The sequence below is a fragment of the Epinephelus fuscoguttatus genome, linkage group LG14 (assembly GCF_011397635.1).
Source record: "Epinephelus fuscoguttatus linkage group LG14, E.fuscoguttatus.final_Chr_v1".
Lineage (NCBI taxonomy): Eukaryota > Metazoa > Chordata > Actinopteri > Perciformes > Serranidae > Epinephelus > Epinephelus fuscoguttatus.
Window position 1 is genome coordinate 18,632,270 of NC_064765.1, and position 17,363 is coordinate 18,649,632.

At 40.7% G+C, this 17,363-nt stretch overlaps 1 protein-coding gene across 1 annotated transcript; it reads left to right on the forward strand.

The window, feature by feature from the left end:
* Positions 1–1,018: 1,018 nt before the first annotated feature.
* Positions 1,019–16,793, forward strand: LOC125900439 (protein delta homolog 1). The gene is made up of 7 exons (XM_049595423.1): positions 1,019–1,228; positions 1,362–1,382; positions 1,619–1,698; positions 1,904–1,967; positions 2,447–2,577; positions 3,360–3,501; positions 12,995–16,793. The coding sequence occupies exons 3-7, from the start codon at positions 1,647–1,649 to the stop codon at positions 13,782–13,784; spliced, it is 1,179 nt and encodes a 392-aa protein (XP_049451380.1). The 5' UTR covers positions 1,019–1,228; positions 1,362–1,382; positions 1,619–1,646; the 3' UTR covers positions 13,785–16,793.
* Positions 16,794–17,363: the final 570 nt, after the last annotated feature.

Here is a 17,363-nt window from a genome sequence, read left to right on the forward strand (position 1 = left end):
CCCAGCGTGGGTGTTTTGTAGTGACTCATCTGTGTGACTCATCAGCAGCTATTTAGGCTCCAAATTGGGGTGTTTTGTAGCAACCCATCAGGTGTTTTTCTAGCAGCTTTTTAGGCTCCCAATGTGGGCGTTTCATAGCAACCTATTGATGTGTTTTCATTGTTACTTTTAGGCTTCAAAGAAGGAGTTTTTGTAGCAACCTGTCGGTGCATTTCCAGTGCAGACACTGCCACAAAAAGCAGTTTTTTTCTTTTCTTTTTTTTTTGCTATTTTTGTTTTTTACCAAGCCAACACTGCATTTTCAGCTGTAATTGTGCCCCCAAAACCAGGTATTTTAGTCCAAAACATGATCTTTTCCTAACCATAACAAAGGGGTTTTTGGGCCTAAACCAAACCACACATTGAAACCTATAGTTTCAACATATCTGCTGCACAATAATGTGCACATGTAACGTACGTCTGTGGTTTGTAGAAACAATGTCAACATTTTTTCTGGACATTGAGTTACCATCTAAACAAACTACAACAGTAAAATATCAGCAAAAACAATTAAATAATCAATCAATTAATATTCAACAATGCAACACAGAATGGGGCAGTACTGATGCACTATGAGTACTCACTTCATTTTAAGTAGATTTTTCTGATAATACTTCTGCATTTAGGTAAGATTTTTGAATGCTGATCTTTCACTTGTGATTAAGGTTTTTTTTTTTTTTTTTTTTTTTTTTCTTAACTTAGTATCATTACTGCTTTTACTTGGGTAAAGGATCTGAATACTTCCAATCATGGCAGAGACTCAGACTAACAGAAGGTAGACTGGATTGTGTTTGAATTAATAATTAAGAACAAGAAAAAACAACAAAAAATAAACTGTAGTGGAAGTGTTAATAATCTGCAGAGATCCTCTCCCTTCCCTGAAAGACTTCTCCAAAGGCATTAGGAAATTCGTTTATAAAATACAGGCACTTCAACTCCAGCACCTTCCTCTCGGAGGTCAGAGCGGTGCACACATTCTCCCTCACAAGGTGGGAGGAGCGTGTTGCACTGGGACGCGGCGCGATGCAGCAGTCCCGGCCAAACCTCCAGGTCCTCCTCCAGCAGCCGGACCTCTCGTACACCTGTGGTGTCACTTTCAACAACGCGACGCTTGGATTAACAAAAATCAAATCAAATCAATCAAATATGAGCAAAGCCACTTGGAGACGGAGCGCCGGTGCGACATAAGGTAAGAAAACGCTCCGGGTGCCTCAAGAAAATTTAAGTTAAAAGAGGTTTTTGACATAAAAAATATGTGAATTTTTTAGATTAAATGTTTGTTTTTTTCTCTTTTACTGCTCGTGCGTAATGGATGCCATCAGGAGCAGACGCGTATGCTTCAGGTGCGTCAATTATATTCTGGATGATAAACAAAATTATCGAGATATTTAGATGTGCAGTGATAACCTACATTTACTCTACATGACCTCCATACAGAATGTGCAACAAAGCATGCCTCTGAATTCTCTACTTAATGTTTTTCTTTTCCTAAATTAACTTTTGAGTAATGGCATTTATTTTGAATAGAAAAGCACATAGGGAGCTCCTTTTGCAACTTAACCCGCTTTATATTTTGCAGGACAAAGAGGCTCTTGCAGGATATTACGATGCATCTCACAGCGGTGGTCTTAATTCTGGTCGTGACAGGCATCGCCAAAGGTAATGTGAGATTTTAATCAGCCCACATAGACAACTGGCAGAGACGCACAATTTGAGATGTGAAAAAACCCAACTCTTTTCTGAACCGATTTACTCTGTGTGGAAAGAAAGTATAACGGATGAATATTTTATTGCGCTGAATGTTTCATGTGTGTTTTGATTTTTGATGCAAACAGCTGCTGTCCCTTTCTGTCTCTCTCAAAAGGTTGGGAATGCAGCGCGGGGTGCAACACAGAAAATGGGTTTTGTGAGAAGCCAGGGAAGTGCAGGTACTAAAACGACTCCAGATTCCTGTGTAGATGATAGCCTATATACCCTGTGGGCTTTTTGCAACCCTATTTCCATAAAACGCTGGAGCTGTAAATGTTCTTCCCTCAGAGAAATGCAATCAAAATGCAGCCAACTGGATCCTTCTGCTTTTTTTGTCTGGATTTGTTTGGCACTTGTGTTAAGTCAACTGCCAAATCAGCTCTTTGTTTGAGCAGTAAAAAGCATTGTTATCCTAACAGATAGCTCAAAAGCTTCTGGTTAAAAAGCATGCCCAGTTTGAACTGTTTCATTGGCAAATGTTACTGTATCTACTCTTGAGCTAAAATGACACTGTTAGGGAATTTAACCAAACACTTTAATCTGTCATTTCACTTTAAGAGACAAAGCATGCAGACATTATGGGGACATGAGCAGGACTGCAAAGCTCTGTGGGTGGTATATTTATAGTTCATGATTGCTCCCTTTTCCCCTCGTTCAGGTGCAAGCCAGGGTGGCAAGGAGAGAACTGTGACCAGTGTGTGCCCTTCCCCGGCTGTCTGCACGGCACATGTGAAAAGGCATGGCAGTGTGTCTGCGAGGAGGGCTGGGTGGGCAGCCTGTGTGACCAAGGTGAGTCTAATTCAGCTCCCCTGACACTCGTATCTTGACCTAGCCTTCTAACACTTTTTGACATAGCAGAGGTGAGGCTGAGTCACACAGCCCCAGGGACACACAGGTTGCCACCGAATGAGGCCGGTGTCTGGAGAATACTTTTATAACAGGCAAAGTTAGAGTAGGCAAAATCCGACTGAGGCAAAAAATAATCACGGGTGTGTGATGAAAGCTGAGGCCGCAAAGTAACTGCAGAAATATTCATTATAATCTGCTGCTTTTGTGCTACTGAGCAAGATACATGATACTTTAAAAATTATGCATCAGGGCTGCAAAAATATAAACGTTAAAGCAATCTACAAGTCACATTCCCACTTTGGACACCCTTATTTAAATCGAGCATTAAGCAATAATTCCCATACCATCTACAATGAACATTATCGCATGCAAAGAAATGACTTGCTGCCCCTCAAGCGATTGAAAAAACAAGAGGAGAAGATTAAAAGAAGAAAGATTTTCCGGGCTTCTGGCTCAGCTTGACCTCCTTATCAACACACACAGTAAATTTCTTGTTCTGTTGGAGCATATGAGCTGCTCGCCTGTGTGACGTGGTCGGTTGTGTTCTCACTTTTGTTCGTGGTGACAAGATGCTGCGGCGGGGAGTGTGAGTGTGAGAGTGGAAACAATGAAGAGGAGGGAAAAACAGGCAGGGAGACAGGAAGTGAGAAAGAGAGAGCACACACAAGATCTAAAAACAGCATGCTTGCTTTCTTCTTCTTCTTTTTTTTTTTTAACAACAGATACTCGCCTGTGCTCATCCAGGCCTTGTGCCGGTAATGCCACCTGCATAGAGACAGGAGAGGGGGGATACCTGTGCATCTGTCCCCAGGGCTATGCGGGTGAAAACTGCCACTTGAAGAGAGGACTCTGTCTCGCAAACAGGTACCAGCACATTTTACTTCTATTTTAAGCAAAGGGATACTCCAATGCTTTACAGCCTTATCTCCATTTGTGTATCATTAGGAGTAACAATCAATACATGCTCCATAAACTCTCAGCTCTCTGTGTCGCTAAGGCAGCCAATCAAAACCACCCCACACAATGGCTCATGTATATGTGCCTCCTAATAGCACAGCAGGCAGTAAGCAAAGACAATATTGGATTTTTCCGTACTGCACAAACTGTACCTGGTTGCTGTTTGTATTTTGGTTGGTGTGATTTGCAAGAGGGAAGAGGGTGCTCGCATTTTTAAGACAAGCAGAGACGCTCACTTTGATACCCCACAACTCCCCCACAAACAGGAGCATGCTAAAATGTGGGAACTGGCATGTTTCCAGCTTTGTGAAGGAAAACTCCACTTGAACCACGCTCCAGCTCATTATTACTGTACTAGATGCAAAGTCAACTTTACTTTTCTGCTGCGGAGCTCATAAAAGGCCAAGAACATGGTGTTGCTGGTGAACAGAAGCACCAAAAAAAAAAAAAAAAAAGAGGGCAGTGCAGCAATCCCAGGCAGGGGGAACACATTATCAACATATCACCTTTTGAATTTATATGCTGAAGCTGTTAGCACTTATTACTTATTCACACATCCAGTAGTTACGGACCAACATTATGATTCATTTGGAGTAAGGCTGGGTGATATGGACAGAAATTCACATGTCGCTGTATTCAAGCTGACTGGCTATACATGATATATATCTCAGTATTTTCTACAAAATGGTGCTACATGTTCATTTGCAAGGCAAAGCCACATTAGAGATGTCATAAGCACTTTTATAACAACAGACTGTGATCAAAATAAATTGCAAAGACAGGGATTTTATTCCCTGTTTCAAAATATACAGCTGCACAACATGTGAAAGAAAAATGATATTAAATAAAAAGCAGGTCTGTATGTTAAGGATTTGCACATAGCACTGGAGCTATAGAGGTTTAAAGGTTTGCAGCACAGGACACAAAACTATCACATGAGTATAAAAGTAGGAAGTAGGCCTAAATCCATTGCAGTTTAGAACAATTACAAATCTTTGTGTGGGAAGTTAAAAAAGTCATTTAACAATCTTTTATTTATTTAGGCTATTAATCTTATTTATGCACAGAGCAACAACAGAGAGGCTGAGGGAAGGAAGGAGTGAGAGACACTTTGTCAGCATTATGTACGTCATATGAAACATCTGTGTTGTTGCTGCAGTTTTTAAACACATCTGTCACCTGTATCCAGGCACTGTCTCAGTGTCACAAAATAGACTACAACTACCAAGAAGACAGGCTCACACACAAACTAACAGCACAGCTCTGGATTGCACATGTGCTCATTTATCTCACAGACTGATTTAGTGGAGCACATGCAACATATAGACCGATGTCACACTGTAGACTAATTAACAGCAGATTAAACAGAGGAGCAGCTCTGTGTCTCTCTTAGTGTGGTGGAGAACTTGTGACTGAGAGAGCAGAGCTGCGTGGAGAGTGAGAGAGAGGAGAGATGCACACTGGTGAGCATTATGTAACACGACTTGACCCTATATCGATGTATATGGTGTTGTCTAAATTTATATCTTGCTTGAAAATATATTGATATATTGTAAAAACTTGATATACCAGCCAGCCCTATTTTGGAGTTAGATGTGAATCCAATATTCACTCTCTTTTAGCTCTATTTTTGGTCCCTACCACCTCCTGAGGGAAGTATAGGGCTCTTTGCATTTGCTACAAAAGTTCAGTTTTTTTTAAACTTACTCGATGAAATGGACTGAAAAAAAATAAATTGGAGATTATGTAGGTTCTAATAGGGATGAATGCCCTTCGGGTTAACCAGCATAAGTAAACAGAGCTATGTGGAAACAATGCAGTAGCAGCTGAATGCTCCACTGTGTTCACCAGCTAATTGCTAACTGTGTCTGTCTGCCGTTTGGTGCTGAGCAGATAGTTTACAGTTGGTTTTAAGAGCTTTTAAATTGAAAACAGCTGCGTGCTGCAGCCACAAACAACACTGTAAGAGTGATGAGAGTGAATGAAAACGGTGGCCTAAATTTGGGACCATACATCTAAACAATGAGCTGAAAATCTGTCGAGGGGAGCTGCACAGACAGGTGATAATTCTTTGTGGGTTCATCACTATAAGGCGACTTCTTTCACGTTATTGTCTGATATACTGTTATTATATAATATCGATTATAGAGATCATCAAGTAGAGTGGGGACACTGACAAGATTTGAGAATGAAGTTGATGCAAAATTAAGGATAATGTGATTGTCAGGCCTGTGGCCCTGATACATTAATTTAAATTTTGTAATTTTCTGCATGTTCAGGCTGGCCTTTTCTTTCAGTCAGCAATTGCAAAACACTGCAATACAATAAAAGCCAAGCGTTACTCCACTGAGCTCACACAGCCAAAACAAACACAATATACCTGCTGGCATGAATTTTCAAACACCCAAATCCTCTGATGTAGAGAGAAGGAATTTCAGAGAGTTCATTCTCCTGCCTCCTCCTGTCATAAATACAGCAGCAGCCATGTTGAATGTGCTCTCCCCTCGTTGACAAGCAGACAGCGGTGTGTACCTGAGCAGCATCATAAGCTCCAAACCATTTCAGGGATCTTTTGAAGTTACTTAAAAATTGAAAAGGATCATATTTGCTCAACGAGGCTGTAACATTTCAAAAGCTTCTCAATGCAATATATGACGAGAAGTTCAGACTTCTTTTGGCAGTATTTAAATGACGCGACTGATGTGTAATTTGCATTTGTTAGTATCCCACAATCCACTGCTCCCCAGGCCATATAGTTTAATGATACATTCAGGCAGTCCTCATCTCCCATATCATTACATTACCTATTTTCCGGAGATTGCCTTCAGGTGATAAATGTGTTGATAAATATGAACTGAACGAAGTACTGTAAGAAGACGCTGCAGAATGCACGTACAATAGAAGCAAGGTGTATAAACTACACAGTTTATTCGTGTCAAGAGGCTTGGCGATATAGCAGAGCTTCACAGATAAGCAGAGGTTATATGGATTTACTAGTAAATGGGTATAAGATGTGGCTTTGTTTTTATTCTGTCTTAAATTGAAACACTGAAGCTCATCCTGTAAAATATGTATTCACAAAACTGCAAGTCGATCAAGTGGGCCACCGTTTAAACCACTGGAGGGAAAATCACTGGAAATGTCTGACTTTACGAGTCAATGAGGAACACCTGGGGAGGCGAGGCACGCGTTCAGCCAGGCCCCCAGGTCCTCTGAAGAATCCACCTTCATGAGTCACGTCCTTCAAAGTATCTTCAAAGTACCAGAATCGGCACACAGCTTGAGTGTAACAGAAACTCTGAATACAGTGTTTGTACAAAGCACTGAAACAAATAATAATTCTAACCAACAACCATGGCTTGATTTTTTGCTTCAGGCAAAGCATCCACAACAAAAACAGTGATTCGTTCCTCTAAGGGACAGTTAGCCCCTAATTAAAAAAACATTTATTTTCCATCTTATCTGTAGTGCTGTTTATCAGTCTCGATTGTTATGGTGTCAGATGCTGAGTGTAATAATGGAACTAGATGGCACTCGGCTTGTGGAGCTCAAAGCGCCAAGAAATACATTTGAAAAACTCAACAGCAATGTCTCTTTGCTGAAATCATGACCTGGTTACTCAAGATAATCCACAGACCTTGTTGTGAGCAGTTTCACGTAGGAACTATTTTCTTTTTACCAAACTACTCCAGCCAACTCTATCACCATGCAGAAGGGTGTGTGCATCTATTCAAGAGGCTCATGCTTGTGACAGCACAAGATGTAAATATTAATGGTGTTGTAGCGACGATCGATTAAAAAAAAGCTGCTAAGAGGCTGAGTCTGACTATTAACTGTGACTCGTCGAAAGAAATCCATGTTGAAGTCCAACATTGGATTTTTATGATCATTTATTTAACAAAAAACTGGATAATGAAAGCAAAATGACATTACGGTCAACAGAAAATATCGGAGCCTCTTTGTCTAACGAAAACCATCACGCCAGTGAAACAACAGGTAACATAATGTGAAACCACACCCGCACCTGTGCCAAAACAACCGAAAGTGAAAGTGGCCAAAAGAACGTGTGCAACCTAACACATAATAAACAAAAGAGGGTAAATATACATTTTGGCTCCTACAGGTGCCCTCCTCAGCTGAGCTGTAACATTAGCTAGCTCAGTGGTGCTAGGTGAGGCAGCAGTAGGTGAACGCTAGATTCTGCCCCGTGATTTAGTTGGTGTAGTTCAGTAGAAAAAAAGTGAAACTGCTCACAAGGTCTGCGGATTATCTTCAGTAAGGCCCCAATCACATAGAAAGCATTTTAGCAGCTGGAGGCCGCTTTTTGTAATCGTTTTTAATAAGTACTAAGAGTTTTGCTGGCTGTTTTTGTGTTGCTACGCACCTCACGTTTCTGCCGAAGTGCTCTGAACTCCTTGAGTTGAAAAAACTTCCCACGTCATCTCTGCTTTTTTCCCATTGTCCAATGGGATGATTTGAGAGGTGGGCCTTCTGTGATGGTCACGACAACAAGTTTACAATTGGTAAACAGTGGAGGAGAAACTGGTGGTAGCGGTTGCTCTGAGTATCCGGAGCAACAATAGACAGCGGGTTGTTAAACTGCCCCTGAGTCATCCTAAAATATGCCTGGAAACAGCCATCATGGAGGCGAAGCTCCTGGACCAACTGGTGGTACTCCCCATGATCCACCCTCTCTTTAAGGGTCTCATGTACCCACACAGATCTGCGTTTTCCTGTGCCCGAAAAATTATTTGCTGACAGCCTCTCACCCTCAACCAGAGCTACAGCAAGTACCCTCTGCCTCAACATTTTAATAACCAGCTACTAATTATTGTGAAATAAATCAAATAAATAAATGGTAGATTGATTACACGGGAAGATAAGTGTTAGGAGGCGATGGCGTGGTTGCCTGGCAACAATGGAAAGGCACAGTTTTTATTTTATTTTTTTGTTTAGCATTTTTTTACTTGCAACCTGCAAAATGCTTTCTGTGTGATCAGGGCCTAATCAGGTCATGATCTCTGGAAAGAGACATTGCTGTTGAATTTTTCAAATGTATTTTTTTGGCACTTTGAACACCACATGCCGAATGCCATCTAGTTCCATTATATTCAAGAGAAGGCAGACATCCCCACAGCCGATATCTCCAACACTCAGCAACTCACACCAAAACAATCTAGACTGATAAACAGCACTACAGGTAAAAGGAAAAATATGTAGTTTTAATTTTAGGGTTGAACTGTCCCTTCAAGCTCTGGAAATTGCCTCCTTGCCTGCCTTGCCTCTGCTGGATTCCAGACAGGCTTGATCCGTTTTCCTCCCGCCAATCAGATACATAAGAAAGACTCTCTGGGGACACAGCTAGCTGACACAGAATAAACATAGGGGGTATAGAATCTTGAGGGCTCTGTCAGGCAGCCTTGTTATTGACTTGAATGACACCTAAAATTCAATAGTGTACAGCTCAGTGTCAGTGAACTGACAGCTCTTTCACCCCCCCCCCCCCCCACCCCCCCACCGGAGAAAATAAATCATTGGAGTCCTATTATAATTCTCACAAGGAGACGAGTGGAGCCTCACTTGTATACCAGGGGAATTCATCTCCATTAAAAGGCCTGCGTGAGGTTTCATTAATCAGCTCCACTATAGTATAAGACACCAGAGATGTCTAAAAGTATGCCAAAGCTATTATTCTTTTGCCTAGCACAGACAGAATGTAAGGAACTTGTGTAATTACACGAGCTACTATTAGAGATATTGATTGATATTATCCTGGGGTTTTCATCAGCGCACTTAGTTTGTGAAGCATGGCGGCATTTATCAGACATACTGCACATGTGGGAGGAGGAACATAACTGCACAGGCTCCTTTTATATCTTGTTACTAGTACAGAGATTTAATTTGCAGAGAATTAGCTGTACACTGTTTTTCATTAGGCCTGGGCATAATGACTGAACTCAATATCCCAATATTAATAGGCGTCTTTATTCTAGAGCTGAAAAGAGCAACAGCAAAGACTGAATCAGTTAATTAAGTCAATGTTGAAGCAAAATTGGCAAACATCTTGTAGTTAGGTCATTTGTAAGGCTGCTTTCTTTGTCTTATGATAAAGTAAACTGAATACTTTTGGGTTTTGGGACTGTTGCTTTGGACAAAATGTGCAATTTGATTACATCACCTTGGGTCTTAAAATGAATTTTTCAGTATACTCTGACATTTTATGGACCAAAAGAATAATCACTTTAATGTGCAATATGTAATTTGCTGCTGCTCAGGGTATCTCAGTCAAAACAAGAACAAAAGACAGAGAAATGGCGTCACTGCAGTCAGTTCGACTGGTTAGGATTCTTTCAGTGTTCATTGTTCAGGAGCTGAATTATCCACAGAGGTCTCCTGCTCTCCAGCCCAGATGATTAAAACCAGTAAAAATGCTGATTAAAGCAGTTTCACATTACAAATCAGTGTTTCTCCAATGCTGTCGAGCGTGGCAGGAGCTAGAGCTGAGCTGCTGTTAACGTTTGCTCAGCTTGTTTCTCTAGTAATTTGAGATCCAGACGTCTAGTGACTAAAATCCTTCATTCTTCATCCTTCAAGTAGTTAAAAACGACCAAGATCTAAGAGATGTGTTGTAACAATGTGGCTTAAAACTGGATAAAAAGTCAATTCATGACAGCTTCTGGCAGATAACGTAAATGGGATGTGATGCCACTGACAGGCGATAGCGACAAAGTGACACGTGACATGTGACATATGACTTGATTTAAATTACAGATTTTTTTGAGTTAAAAGACTGTTGCAACGTTTGGGACAATCTAAGTACACAGCTCAACAAAATATACAACGCTGATCAAGTCATTTTTGGGACATTTTACTGCAAAAAGTTACATATTATATCATTAATGGAGAAAATCACAGCCCAATTATTTAATTATAAACGTACATTGCAGTCCTGTGTCATTCTAATATTAATATTAATCACAATTTGGCAAATGTTTGCAAAATTAAAAGTAAAATTAAATTCATGTTCAATGTGATCAGCTGTGTTTCACTCTTGTGTATTATATCAGAAGGAAATCTTGACACATGTATGTAAAACACAAATTTTAATGACTACTGTAAAACTTCAATTAAAAGCCTAGTCCCAGTTAAACGCGCAGTCCCTTTTACTAGCCCGGTGTGGCTCCACATTTTGACAAGTAGAGGCCTGTCTCAATTAGAAGCCTGGTCTGGTTATCAAGCAGTAAATTTTTTTTTTTTTTTTATAGAGGTTCTTCGGATGTATACATACATTTCAAATTGTGGAGCATTAAAAACACACTAAAGCTCAAAGCTTATTTCCATTTTGGAGGAAGAATATAATACAAGAATACAGTAACAGATCTTTTTGTCAGGCAGGACAGGTTAAAACATACCAAACAGACTAGTGTTGTTGTGATGCTGGAATTTATAACTTTGATTTAACACCTTGAAAAATATTGATATTTGATACTATGGGGAACAACTAACATTGAGGGCATACAAGTAAAACTTTGAAAATACTAAAGCAGACAAACAGAACAGGTGGTAAAGTAATCAGGGACTGTGTTCTTCAAATAATGTGTGCGGGAGGTAATTTGGGTCCAACTCTACTAAGCCCATTTTAATCAGTCTGAAGCTTGTTTTTGAGGGCGGCACCTCAGTCGAAGTGGCACTTGTGCCCCAATAAATTTAAGGTTGCACTACCCAGCAGGGCTGCTTTCCTGGGCAAGAATTTAGTCTTGACAAGTTGAGTGCTTTCAGTGCCGTGGTCACCCCTGAGCGCTTATATCAAAAAAACAAACCTGAATGATTAACAGTAGTTTGTGGTGCAATTACTGTCTGACCTAGCTGACTAAATATTTTTCTGACTGTGATGTTGACACCCAGGAGGATTGCCCTCAGTTTTCGTTTATTATCAGAGAGCCATGTTGTGATACACTGCAGCTCAGCACTTTATCACTGTCCTGAGAAAACTACATACCTCCAAAACATCAGCTTTTCGTGAACCAAAAGAACAGCCCTGTATTCAACTATTCCAATGGATTCTAATGTGGGTTATTTAGATTTAAAAGTAGGGGCATTTTCTCAACCCATTAAGGACGTCTAAAAGGTAACTTTGGCATTTTTCAAGGGATGAAGGCTGCATGGATACATATCCATTGTCAATTTACTGTCTAAAAGTGCTTGTTGTTGCCACTGACAGGCTCAAATTGTTATTATAAGCATCTGACAACATTTTGGAAGGGATCCCTACAAAGAAAGATCTTCTTGTTAAAGACTAAGATCCTTTTTGTTTAACCTGAAATAGCCCTAAAACTGCTGTTGCCAAACCCACCAGAATCTATTAAATTAAACAGTAATTTTAGCATATATACAGCCAGCATATCTTCACATCTAACTGGGGGTATTAAGGGTTTATTTCAGAGTAACATTGATGATTGGTGTTTGTTGGAACAGTGGAAAACTAAAACAAGATGGCTGTAGCAAGTAGAAGTAGAGGCTGAGTAGGCTGTGACACATTCAAAGAATTTCATACTGAAGTCCAGAGATGTGTTTTATGGTGGTTTATCAAACAAAATCTAGATAACGAAAGCAAAACTAGATGAAGTATTATGTCTTGTTATATTATGGCCAACGGAAAATATCAGAGCCAAAAACTCAATAATAGCGATCTTGGGCTGTATCTGGTTAAACAACAAGGATCTTGCTTTTTAATAAAAAGGTCGACCTTTGTAGGGATCCTTTCCAGTGTTGTCAGACACTTATAATAACAATCTGAGTCAGTCAGTGGCAAAAACAAGCACTTTTAGTGGATGTAAATTGACAGTGCACATATGTCCTGAGTGCTTACATTGCAGCTTCCCTCTCTCTCATCACTCAACCTAGTTGAAAAAATGTATTCCCATTTGTCATTTAGATACAAAATCATTTGAAAACAGGGTCCAGGTTTAAAATACTGAAGTTACCCTCTAATGCTAAAAAATAGACAATCACCAAATTTAGAGATACATGGTTTTCACTTAACAGCAACAAATGTTCTGCCTGTGAATATTAATGTTATGTAATCAGTGCAGCGTGCACAAGTCAGTATGAAATAGAGGTTACAGAAGCAGGTAGAACTCAGTAATATGTAATTTTAAAAATAATGATCCATGACACTCAGCGGGGAGACACTGCAAATTACAGATTTAGGACAAGAAAGCATCCCATCAACATCCACTCTATGAAATGTACCTATAAAATAGGATAGGACCCTTTGATGGCTGCCTTACTGATGACTGCTTTATGACCACAGGATAAAATATGCTGCAGTAAAGCTGCGCACTAGATAGCAAGCCTTATTTCCCCTGCTGTATTCACGATGTGTTGATCTGTCCTCCAGCTCTCCTTGCCAGAACGGAGGCACATGCACGGCTGCCGGTGGCTCAGCAAGTTACTCTGCCTGTTTATGTCCCCCTGGGTTTTCTGGAGACTTCTGTGAGATTGGCGTTGACAGCTGCCAGCCTAACCCCTGCCTCAACGGTGGCAACTGTACAAACCACGGCCTGGCCTTCACATGTGTGTGTCCGCTCGGCTTCACTGGGTTCACTTGTAATGACACCACCAGCCTCTCGCCCTGCGCCGGCAGGCCCTGTGCCAACAGGGGCACTTGTGTTGGTCAGCCTGATGGAACCTTCCGGTGCATTTGCCAGAAATGGTTTACAGGTCCCACTTGTTCCCTGCAGCACAGGCCGAAGGCCAAGTCCAAGCCAGTCGGAGCCAGGCCAGTGGACCACAGAGTGTTTGCGCTGACTCCGCAGCACTACTCCCTCCCCGCTCACACCTTCCACAAGCTCCTCAGACCGCCTGAGAGAGACCTGCTCAAAATCACCCTTAAGGAGACAGTCCACTCCCCCGGCGTCCTCGTCACCCACGGTCAGCTCGTCTGCTTCGGCATGCTGGCCCTGCTTACTTGCGTGGTCATCCTGGGCACTACCGGCATTGTGTTTTTTGGCCGCTGCGAGACGTGGCTGGCCAACGCCAAGTACAGCCAGCTTGTTCGGCAGCAAAGGGAACACCTGCTGCGAGAAGCCGGCAGCCCGAGCCAGGAGGAGCCGGAGCACTCAGTAAACATCATCCTGCCGGAGAAGATTAGACTCACCAGCTTTGGGAGACACTACACCTCCATCTGATTTAATCGTCTCTGTCTCATCCCCTTTCCCTCTGGAAGGAGTTTAATAGAAATGTCGAAAACTGGCACTGAGGAAATACTATGACTGTTGTACAGTTGTGTTAATAAAGTGAGGCATACTGGGCTGCACTGGAATATATCTGAATGTAAAGTCTACTGGACTAAGTAGACTTGGACACTGGATTGTAAATGTACTTTTTATTGAACTGCATAAAACTACCCGTTAAAATGTATGAAACCATAAAAGATGTTCTGCCTTGATGGCTGGTAAAAAGATGTACTCCTTTAGATTTTTGACTTCACATGGTTCAAGCACTTTGTTACATGTTGATTCAACCCTGTGTTCTAGAAATTATGTCTGTATGTTATAAAACTGCTTTCTTAAATGCATTGTTGTGGCAACATAATTGCTGCCTGGATTATATTCAGAGATGTTTCTTTAATAATAAAACACTATATTCGTGTACAGCGTAGGCTTCAGAAAGAGGTGGTTGGGGGTACAAAGTGCAGGACCTTGACCCCAGTAGTGATGGGCAAAGCAGTTCTTTAGATGTTACTGAATCACTAGAATCAGTTCATTAAGAAGATTCGTTCAAAAGATTCGTTCACCAAATCGTTCAGTGCTTGGCGGGAGGAGCCATGACTGTGTACTGCATAGTCCGACACACTGAACTGATACACGGGTGAGTCTCATTACTGGCCAGCCAAACGTTTTAAGTTTGTCTATCTGGAAACTAAGTCTGTTAAAACAATGGTGAGTTGTGTGATTGTGTCCTTGTGGCTTGACCCCTGGCTACATTAACCATTAGCTTGGAGAAAACGGTCCCTATGAAAGTGTATCGCTGAGAAGAAATTATTTGAATCTCTCAGGGTTTGGGGTTACGTCGTTCACCAAGTGATTCATTCACCGAGTGATTTGTCACACGGTAGGCAGTCCCTCCCTGCATCCTGGCTGCCTCGCGACTGATTCATCGTTCGCACGGACCGAATCGGCAGTTCCACTCCCAGCCTGCACGCTCACTGCTGAGCTCAACTGAACTGAGAAATGAACAAATCAGTTCCAGAAGTGATTCAGTTCAGTACGTTCACTCAACAGATTTATTCTTTTGAACGATTCATTCGCGAACGACCCAACACTAGACCCCAGAACTTCAGGTTCACGTCCAGTCTCTTGTCTGAGGTTTAGGCAACAAAAACACTTTGGTTAAGGTTTGAAACAAATCATGATTTTGCTTAAATGTTGATAAAAACAGTACTAAAAAAATAATGCTGTATTGCAAGATCTGCTGTAAAACAACTAAAATGTGTTAGTGAGCACTTTGCTAATACGTTCAGTATCAACATTTTAGCAACATTTTCTCATTATGCTGAAAGAAGGCATAATTCGTAACATACTGTTTCAAATTAGTTGTACAGAAACATATTTTAGGAGACAGGGCTGGTTGATTTGGAACACAAAAGTGGTGTTAATATTACAGGATGAGCAATGAAGTTGATTTAAACAGAGCTAGACCACTTTTCTTTTGGTATTTAATGTATTTGTATCATTGATTTTTAATCTGTTGACAAATTATTCTCTGATATTGTGACCATGACTCGAGCTGCGATGATTCACGAGGACTCAATCAGCAGAAAATTAATGCTTTTTAATAATTTATGTATTATTTTAGTCATTTTAGTCTTTGATGTCAGCTTCTCAAATATGGTCAAATGAGAGGATTTGATGGGGTTTTTTTTGTCCTATTTAATTTAAAGAATGGACTGTTTGTTGAATAAGATATCAAAATAGTTCACTTTAGGCTGTGGGATATTATGATGGGCATTTTTTTTTTAACCATTTTATTTTTTGAATTTGCATTTTTGAAGATTATTTAACATATGTAGAGACCAAAAAGTAAGGTAAAAGGTAAAAAAAATTACATAAAACATAATCAAACAAAAGCGTATACTATTTTCTAATGAGAAATTAATCAGTAGATTAATCGTTAATTGCAGCCCTAATCATTTCCATGAAGCATATTGTGAATTTCCCATTTTATAATTAATGCAGAGTTACATATTGTGAGTTTGTACAGTATGTGCAGTTAAAATGTGTACTTACATACATGCCACCCAAACTGCTGTACTGTCAGCTCTACGGAGACGGATCATGTTCATGTAAAGGTATTATTGTGTAGTATGAACCTGGAGGTAGTTTTATTTTGCTAATGCCATCCAGTTATCTCTCTGCTGATGTATCTCGTTAGATGTTAAAGGTATATACACAGATGTTATTAAGACACGGGTTATTTCAAAGTTCCCCCAGGAATGCCACTTTCTATTTCCATCATCACCTACCTGTATCCATGCCTTGAATATCTTTACACTTTCAATTATTGATCAGTCTCAAACTCATTTTCAGTTCATCCGGGGGTTGTTAGATTTTCCAACGTTGCTTCTTAGTGTCAGCGTTGGAATTTCGCAGGTCTCCAAGTCCAGAAATCAATACTGTTGCATTTGTGAAATGTTAATGGTTTGCCTAGTCATGCATGAGATGGACACCCGCTCCTGATGAAGGGAGAAGTGCTTTTGTGAATACTGAATGTATGGAAGATGAGAAAAACATTATGCCTGTCACCCAGTGAAGATGTAGTTAGACATTTGGAGCATATTTAATGTAAAATATTCAAATTAATCAACTGAGGATTACTGTGGTGTTAGAGTGGGAGCGTTTCTGCTCTTCACTCTCACAGTAAGTCCTCTTCAGCCCTCATTCAGCCTGTGAGGAGATGCTGTTAATATGCTGCGTTTTGTCTGTCTCAGTTCTCTGATACGGTGGTTTTCTTGTGCTCACACCACAATAGTAACATTTGGGATTGTGTATTACAATGTGTAGTTGTAAAATTTTAATGATTTACATGTGGCATTTCTACAGGGGGGAGGCGACTGTAACCGTGCAGTACTTATCAGTATTTGTTCCAGTCTGGGATTATTTGCTGTTGTGCTTTGGCCAGATAATGTTTTGTTGTCTGTTCACTGCTTTTAATAAAATATATACAATCTGATTTTATCTGTTTTGTCCTGTTCAGGTCTTTAAAACCAGCAGATTCATACTGAGTCTATCTCTTTGACCTGCTCTTGACACAACAAGGAGGTTAACACAAGATCAGATGCTTGGCAAGGCTCCGACTGTACGTCAGCTGTTTCACAGTATGAGATGCAACTCATGCACACACTGTGTGAACCACCACCTCCCTGTTCTGAAATCAGCCAAACTTCTGCTCTGCTGCTCCAAGATGCTTAATAAATTTCTCCCCAGGGCCGACTCACTGGTTATTAACTGGCTGATAACAATGACTCTGTGAGAACTCCTCCTCCGTCCCTGGTGGAGTCACAGATTCAGATACCAGTCTCTGTCTCCACCTTGTGGTGCAATTATCTGCATCAGCAGGACTGAAGCTGCAGTACATCCATGTAGAAATACAGCTGAGGCTCAAAGTCAAGTCTATCTTTAGCTAAGATATCGTCAGTTGATTTATCCTATAAACCACTGGTTCCCACCTGGAGGTCCCGACCTGAAGTAGGGGTTGCCAAAGCTTCA

Excerpts from the sequence above, each read along its gene's own strand:
- LOC125900439 (XM_049595423.1), top strand. The coding sequence starts at position 1,647 with ATGCATCTCACAGCGGTGGTCTTAATTCTGGTCGTGACAGGCATCGCC. Across the intron at positions 2,578-3,359 it reads GGGCAGCCTGTGTGACCAAG|ATACTCGCCTGTGCTCATCC; the intron begins GTGAGTCTAATT and ends TTTTAACAACAG. Across the intron at positions 3,502-12,994 it reads GGACTCTGTCTCGCAAACAG|CTCTCCTTGCCAGAACGGAG; the intron begins GTACCAGCACAT and ends TCTGTCCTCCAG.